This window comes from Glycine max, chromosome 18, assembly GCF_000004515.6.
Source record: "Glycine max cultivar Williams 82 chromosome 18, Glycine_max_v4.0, whole genome shotgun sequence".
In the NCBI taxonomy this organism is placed as follows: Eukaryota; Viridiplantae; Streptophyta; class Magnoliopsida; order Fabales; family Fabaceae; genus Glycine; species Glycine max.
The window spans coordinates 20,153,988-20,163,146 of NC_038254.2; the positions used below are offsets into that span (position 1 = coordinate 20,153,988).

A 9,159-nucleotide genomic window follows, 5' to 3' on the forward strand; every position below is an offset into this window, starting at 1 on the left:
AAGATGTGTGGGTGTAATGAATGGAACCTTGTTGGATTGCCATGCAAACATGTATGTGCATCACAGTGTATCAAAGAGAAAATGTTGAGAGTTATTATGATGAAGCTCTTACAACTTCTAAGTTGTTGATTGCTTATGATGAAGTTATCCATCCTATGCCTAACGTTGATGTTAATTCAAATAGGGGAGATTATCCTGTATTGGTTCTCTAACTTTGAAAAGATTACTCGGTCGACCAAGAAACGCAAGAAGGAAAACTAATGTTGAGGGACCTTTAGGAACCCAACAAGCAACAAGGTCCAACACAGTAAGGTGTTCTAGTTGCAAGCAATTTGAATACAACTAAAGGACTTGTGAAAGGGCTCCGGTCAGAAAGAAAAATTCTAAAAAACAAGTTAGTACATTAAATAGAATTTGAATTGGCAAGCAATTTGTTGGATATGTAATTTGACTTTCATTTGTTAATTGAAACTTGATGTTAGCAACAACCAAGTGGGAGCAATGTCAATGTTGAACCTAATGGCAACAATGTAAATCCAACACATGTGCAAACTAATGTACTTGCAACACAATAATCTGGATTGACCAGTGAGGTATATTGTTTAAAAACCTTATTGCTGAATTTGAATGGTTTGTGTTGAAACTAATTGCTTATGTGGTTCATATTGTCATATACTGAACATGATTTTTTGTCATATAATAGGTACACAATCTAAAGCTATCAATGCATTTGTTGCTTCTTACCAACTAGTTAACACAGACAATGGTGCAGGATAAAAGAAAAGGAAGAGACCAAGAGCCAAGCCTATGAATGTTTAGGATCATTGTTATATTTTGAAAATTAGTTATTTTACTTATACGCAAACTAACTTTTTTTGTTGTGGGAAAGAAGCCAAATATTATTACACATGCATAGGGGCAGATTTTTTGGTTCAAAACCAGCATTTTCTTATATATTGTGTAGTTTCTATTTTTTGAGAACAAGCTTCTTCCATGAATGTTCATCTTCAATATGGTTGTTTTGTCGAACAACCTTGTTCTGGCAACATATCGTGCAACTCGATGGGATCAATTTGTAAGAATAGTTTCTTATTTCATTAAATGTTGGTCAATACATATGTGTAAAAAGTATACAAAGTATGTCCTTTTTTTAGCAATGATGAATTCAATTTGGTATTAGTTAATATTCAGTGTGTGGAATTATTAGGATTGCAAGACTATTTTTTTATTTTTTGGTGTTATTGGAATTCAAATGATCTATTAGCAAGTGTTATTTTATTATAGAATTTTTTTTTCACATATATACTCAGATTAACATAATATAATTTGTCGTTAAAAAAAAAGATGTATACTAGATGTGAAAATAGAAACCAAGTTATTATACCAAACATAGTTCATATAATTTCATGTCATGTAAACAAAATTACATACCATGAAAAATAAGTTGTTAGACTAAACAACCACCAACAAAACAAAGAATCCAATAGGAAATAAGGACTACATAAACTTTGTTACAAGTTGTTTAGTAAGGACCATCTAAACTTCAACTTATGACTACATACACCTACCTAGTCACTTAATTGCAATAATAACAATGCCAACAACAAATACAATTACAATTATGAAACCCATTACAACTCATAAGTTGGCCTTCATTTTGTCAACTTCCGTCTTCAAATCTTCAAAGTCCATCTTCAACAATTCATAAGATTTTTTCACCTTTACAGCATTGGCACATAAACTAGAAGATGATGTTGCTCCTGATTCAGACATTATATCGAACACCTTACCAATAACATGACATACAACATAATGTTCATCAAATAAAATGCAAAAATTTGAAACAACATAAGGAAGCAAAAAAAAAAATTCAACTAAACAAAGCAACCACATAAAACATAAAAGGGGAACAAAAAATTATAAATTGTACAACACCTGCTCCACAACCTAGCAACCCAACAACATTAACAAAGAAAAAATAAAAAACAAAACCTCACCTAATAACCAAAAGCTAGCACCGTGATTTATCTTCAGGTTCGACGATCTTTGTGTGCAACCCAAAGGTAGCCACACAAGCCATGATCTTTTTGTCCAACTCATAAGTAGGCCACGATCTTGCTTCATTTTTTTCAAATGTTTTAGTTGTTAGAAGGTTGAAGGAGGGGATAATTTTGGAAAGAGAAAATCATTAGAAGTCACATGTGTAATATGTGTCTGCTTTCAAAGTTAACATCGTTAGTAAGGGAGGGGAGGTCTATGTAACAAACAATGAACAATTAGGGGTTTTTTTGTATAGTTTGAAAACAGAGAGGAGACATGTGTTATTTGTATAAACCTTAGGGAAACCATACTAAACATTATTAAGCAAAAAACAGACCTAAAATTCTCTTATGATCTCCAAACCAATGTCTACTGTTTCTCTTTCTCCAACTTCAGTTAAGACTTCTCTCCCACAAGCCAAGGCCATACCCAAACTAATCATATGTGGTTTGTCTAAGACTGTTTGCAGCTGCCGGCAGAAGGTTCCAACTTTCAGTGAAGGAATCTAGCTATACTGCAAGTTCAGCTGTTCAGGCCACATGGTATGGTACTCAATCGGCACATAAACCCATTAAGATGCCAAGCCTATGGATGGCCTTTTGTTTTGTATTTTTTCTCTATTTTTGGTGGATATTCTTATTTAGTACATGGCCAAATAGTCACATTAAAATTTTGACTCTCTTGGCCTGTCTATTTTATTAAACAAGAAACCATAACTGAACCATTTGAGACGCAACAACTTACATCTACGATGTTTTCTCAATTAGTCATAGGTTCACAACCCACATGTTTGTCATAGCCACAATAATGTTTTCTTGGCTTTTGGGGCTAATACTTGGACTACGATCACAATGGACCTCACTAGGGTAAGATCAATTATTTATCTCTTGAGACTATACTGCTCTAGCCTAGTAGGATTACAACAAACAACAAAGTTCAATCTCCTTTCAAATATGTAAGGCAATTGCATATTAAAACTCGAATTCGAGATCCAAAAATAATCTCACATCATTTGTTCCATGCGCTCAACAGTGGTAAGATCAAATTTCAAATAATGCCGCTGAATGGCATTTGAATTTGTAATTCGATGCCCTATGTCTAGTTAAATGCTAACAATATACGAAGACACCAGACTAAAGTACTAATTAGAACGCATTATTTTGTCCATTTTCTGTTCCAGTGCTCTTTCTGACACTTTCGTGCAATTATTGAGCCAAAGAATTGAAGTTACAACATTGTAATTATTCCCCACTGTTGAGAAAAAATATACTTTAAAAAAAGTAAAGATTAATATTCAACAGAAAAATTCATGAAAAGGAGAATTTCTAAAAAATCTTTACCATGAAGGGATTAAATCGAAAAGTGGTATTAATTTATATAAAGTATGACTATTGCTTCCTTCATGATAATTAATAAATGCAATTTCAGGAATTCCCTTTTCGTATTTTTTCTCAAATTAATTTAAATCAATGGCATTCTGGTGGCATGACTTTGAATCTGGATCTGTCGTTGCAGTAAGAGTAAAACATGAGCTTCCTTCTTGCCCAATCCATAGCTGCTATCTGCTGCTGTGATAGCTTAGTAAATTCTGGTCCATTAACTGGGTCTAGGCCTGAAGAACTGGCCTTAGAGCATGAAGAAACTGGTGCTGTGGGATCAGAAATGCAGCCACTCAATTCTATTTGTGCAAATGAAACAACAAATGGTGCATACTTATAGTTAACAGGGTATTTGCCACCATGAGTAGCCCATTCTGAACCATCCCATATTGTGGCATACACTGACATTGGCTTTGATGGATAAATAGAAGGGTATGTGTTGCTGTGTATGAATTCTCTCACAGGAATATTGTCCACTAAGAACCTACAAAATCCACAATTGGGTTATTTATTAGTCTACGGCTATTAAATATTAATCAAGAAAGTCAATCCATTTCGCTTTCAGATATGCTAGCAACACACTTTTTTTAATGGACTCTTTCTTGCTAATTAAAATTTATTAAAAATCACAATTTTGTGGATGTCACGACTTATTTAATGAATATTTTGTAGTTTTTGATAAATTTTAGCCAACATAAAAGACTGCATTAGAAGAGACGTGCCAAAGAGTGTGTTGTTAACACTCCTCGCTTTTTGTTCTTTCAATTTCAAGATTGAAACAAGACTTATATTACTTACACTGTGTGATAACTGTTCCACAAGATGCTGTAATAATGGTACTGCTGTGTTGGGTCGAACCAGAAATAGAATTTCTCTTCTCTCCCTGTGCTGACACTTCCATTGGCATAGATATTTGTTTGAATAACCCAGTCATTTCTCTTATCATGACCAAGCAGTTCAATGTCTATCTCATCATGGTTGTGAGGAAATTTATCTGAATTAGACAACTGATGTTTTCTCTAGTCAATTTCTTGAGGACATTCATACCTCAAAAGGTAACATAATAGTAAAGAATCTAGTCAATGAAGTAAGTGTTTGTGCTGTGTGCTATGCTACCATATATATTATACTTAATTGAAGACTCTTAAGCAAAGAAGCAGTGAGCTTACATAAAAAGCAACAACAACTCCAGGTGACAAACCAGAAGGTAGCTTGATTGCAGCACTGAAGAATCCATAGGAGTATCTGCTTTGTGATACCAAGCCTGAGCCTATATAGAATAATAGGATATGTTAAGAAGTGTCAAAAGAAAAATTGCAAATTTTTTAATAACTTGATTAATTGAAGAGGCTCTTCATACTAACCTGAGATTTTGTCAAGAGCCAGTGTGACCGTGGACCCATTACTAAGAAACTGGATATTTTTGGCCCCAAAGGTCTTAGAAAAAGCACTATCAACTTGGACACGAGGAAAAGAATCAGTCAAGCGTGTGACACTTGGAGTTGTATAAGGCCTGTGTGAAGAAACAAGAGTGGCTAAGCAAAGGATTAGTAGATATGAGAAGCCTAGTTTTTGTTGCAAAAGTGCCATGTTTTGTGGACATATGAGCAGAATAAGCATGTCAGATTGGGTATATATATTATTGGGTGTGGTTTAATGGGGTTCATAATCTTTGCTTAGTTGTTTTCTAGCTGGCTGGTGGCTAATTGCCTTTCTCCTTCAGTCATTTCATAGTATCTTTTTTGATAGGTGTCTTGGATCATAAAGGCAATGATCCAAAGAGTCATGTGGGGGTGATTTGTTTAGGTTTGGCGGGGTTTGGGTTGTGGGGCATACCTAATGTTAGGGGCATGGAATGGAATGGACATTTTTAGTTAATGTTTGATGGGCAATCTCACTCTCACTTGCATGGCTGTAACATCTGGTACATGTCTTGTTCCTTAATTGTAGCTGTGATCCAATTGGGAGCAACTAATTCTCTTAAAAACGCGTAATCTTTGATTGGAATTGGCTTTCGATTGCATAATGATGAAGACCATATATCACATCAACACATACACTTTTCGTGCGGGTAATATGAGGGGTATTTAATACTTTTAGAATATATTTGGATAGAGAATTTTAACTTAAGAAAGTATTTTATTAGAGAATTTGAATTTCTGTAATCTAGAATTCAATGCTTTTTTTATAAAGAATTTAAAATTTTGGAATTTTAAAACAGAATTTTAAATAACTAAAAATTTGGAATTTTAATTTCCTTTTAAAATGTGAGAAATTGAAATTTTCTTCTTACAATTTTCTTCAAGAAAAAAAATACCGTATGAGATTGTGGAACATCGATCAAGTCTAAGCTTAGAGGAACATGTATAACTAGCACACCAATCATATCTTTTCTTTTTTTCATTCATTTTTTTTTCACCTTCATAATTTTAACTTTTTCTATCCAAACATAAAATTTTGAAAAATAAAAAAATTTCAATTGAAGTATTTGAAATTCTTAGAATTTAAGATTTTTCAAAATTTTAAATTCCTCCATCCAAACATACTCTTATAATTTTTTTAGCGTTTTATCATTACAAAATATTTATTAATTTTATTGATAATTAATCTTTATAAAAAAATTTGATCAATTATTTTTAGTAGAATTTTTATTTTAAACTTTATTTTTTTATCTATAAGACTCAATTTAAGACCTTACTTTAAAAATTTAAATTTATTTTCAATTGAACTAATGACTTACTGATAATACTTCAATGGCTTAATGATACTTAAACTATTTTAGAGGTTTTAAATGTTAATCTAAGCCTATTAGAAGAAAACAAAAACGTGGTTTATGAAATAGGATAAAGTGTATAACGAAATTTGGATAGTTAGTTGGGTTGAATTAGCATAGAAATTTCATTTTCAACTTAAATTGCTAAGCAGAAAATGGCCACCCGGTAGGTAAATCACAGTTAATTAGTTAAATAGATTAATCGGGAGAATCAATGAGGGATCTATATAAGCATTGATTAACTATATAATAAAGTTAAGTTAGACCAAAAAAATGTCAAAGTATCTTATTTTGTGTGAAAAATGACCAAATCTGACAGGGGTGACTTAGCTGGCATGCAGAGGAATCTGATGCGACAGAAAAATAACACAGGACACAATAGATGCACGTTGCTTTTGTTTGTAATTTTCTTTTGATAGTAGCATAAAAAGGGTTGCACGGATCGCATTGAAAGAAAAAGGACGTGTAGGTGGTGGTGGTCACAAGCAGATTTAATATTTAAGGCATGGAATTACATTTCCCTGCGGCACTCAATTGCTTACTGAATCTTAAATAGGTGAATGAAAACAAAGGTAGAGATAGTGATAGCAATAGCATGGACAAATATGAAAGTAGGGCCAATTTGCGTGTATCTATGAAAAAGGGGGTTGAACTAAGCCATGTCTCCATCACCTGATGGATGGTTTTCCTCTACTAGAATTTAATGTTATCCAATTAGAGAAATTATATAAGTTCGAGCTCTAACTTGATTTTAACTTTCAGGATTCTTTTATTGTTTTGAAGTACTAGATATTGTTATGACTATAGTTGTATACTTATACTTTATTAGATCTGTTATTATGTAAAGTGATAAAAATTAGTCATCATATATTACTAAAAACTTATGTCTTAATCGAGATCAAGTTGAGCCTATCAAGCTAAAACTCTACAGAAACAATTGTTATAATAGTTCTTTTTTGGTTGCCCTTGGCTGATATCACGAACCATATTTCCGATGGCTTCTTGTATACGTGGAATTTAAGAAGATGTGCTAAATTGAATAATACACGAGGTTGTTATTTGTTAACTAATTTTAATTAATGCAATATAATTGGATATAATTTATGCAAACTTTTTCTTGAACTAATAACATACACCATATGGTTTGCAGTTCTAGAGGATCAAATATCATGAACAACTTACAGAGTTTTTGGAGAAATAAGCTATAGACCCAATAAATTAATACCTAACTTTATTTCTTTTTCTAATTTTGCCAACATAATCATGATACTATTAAATTATATGCAATGAACTTAGCTCCTATTTTACCATTGAAACTGCATAACTCATTAAAATCCATCATTAAACAGGTGTATAATATTCTTATTCTGAACACATTATTGGAGAAAGCAAAGTCGGTGCATTTTCAATACTCTCAATCTTCCTTACCATAGATGGCACGCAATAAATGATCATAGAATGATAAATTACATAACTAATGCATCGCACGGGGTGACGTACTATATTGATTGACCAGATGACATTCAGAACCGGAATTTTAAACTAAAGCTAAGGGTTAATTTATCATTTATTGTTAGCATGTTTTTATTCTTAATAAATAGATAATTTTGTGTTTATGTTTTAATAAATTTTTGTTTTGTGTTGAGTTTTTAATAAAATAATAATTTTATTTTTTATCTTTGATATATTTTATTTTAGTTCCTGAAAAACTAATGAATTTTATATTTATTTTATGATAAATGAGATTTTTATTTTCTCTCAATTAATAACAAATAAATTTTTTTATCAGGAAAAAACATAAAATTCGTTGACTTATTAAAGACTAAATAAGTATAAAAACTAAAAATAAAATTATTATTTTATGAAAGACTCAATCTAAAACAAAAATTTATTAAGAAGTAAATATAAAAATTAAAAATTTATTAGAGATAAAAATATATTTACTTATTTTTTATTGTTTGATTGTTTTACTCTGCCTTGACTCCAAATAAAAGGGGAAAGATGTGGAGAAAATTGATTGTCTCATTTAAGTTTGCTTCATAACAATTAATTAGTTTGTCTTTATTTTATCTTATTTTGCGTTCGCACGAGTCGTCTTGATTTTTAAGTATTTATTTAAATAGTTTATGTATATCATAAATCACTTAAAAATAAATGTTAGATATATATTTTTTCTTAACGATGATTAAAAAATAAAACGTGAATATTTAATAAGAATGATAGGTTAAGAATGACCTGGTTAATGTTGCATAAATTATGTTAAAATAATAACTTAAAACATATTAAAAAAAAGTTAGTCTGACAATAAAAAATGTCTCTAAAAGTTTTAATAAGAAAGAAACAACACTTGCAAAAGTAGCACAAGATATCCTTGTATTTGCATGAATCACTCATTTTCACGCGTGATTTAAATACACGTTTATAAAATCAAATTTTTATACTGAGACAAAAGTAATTAGTTGTTTAAGTTCTACAGAAATATATAAAGCGTTAGAGTATCCAAGTGAAATATATATATAATTAGTTATAATCCCATAGATATTTCATATTTTATTTAAATATTAATAAAATTGTATGAGAAGTGTATTTTTAAGAATTGAGAAAGTATTTAACTTATGCTTAATTAAAATATTTTTATAATTTTGAAATGTTAAATGATAAAATAATTCAATTATTTTATAACTATTTTGTGAGAAAAATTTATTGATTTTATAATATTTATATATAGTTTATAAACAATGTTTCGAATAATTTAAAGTTTAAGATTTAATTATATTAAATGCAAACTTTTAAAATCAAATATTACTTACCAACAAGATGTTGATTCAAGTGGAATGGAGATCGAATCTCTTAAATAAGACTTTGGTACGTAAGAGTCATGTGGTTGAAAGAGAAGTTACAAAAATCAATAAATATTGATAAATTATTATTTTATTCTATAGTAGACAATTTATATTTAGTTAGTAA

The 9,159-nt window shown here is 30.6% G+C and overlaps 1 protein-coding gene across 1 annotated transcript; it reads right to left on the reverse strand.

Moving 5' to 3' along the window:
• Positions 1-3,174: 3,174 nt before the first annotated feature.
• Positions 3,175-5,039, reverse strand: LOC100778993 (probable xyloglucan endotransglucosylase/hydrolase protein 33). The gene is made up of 4 exons (XM_003551969.5): positions 4,784-5,039; positions 4,589-4,689; positions 4,218-4,426; positions 3,175-3,903 (listed from the first exon to the last, which is right to left on the reverse strand). Exons 1-4 carry the CDS (start codon positions 5,037-5,039, stop codon positions 3,507-3,509), a joined length of 963 nt encoding a protein of 320 aa, XP_003552017.2. The 3' UTR covers positions 3,175-3,506.
• Between the last annotated feature and the right edge of the window lie 4,120 nt (positions 5,040-9,159).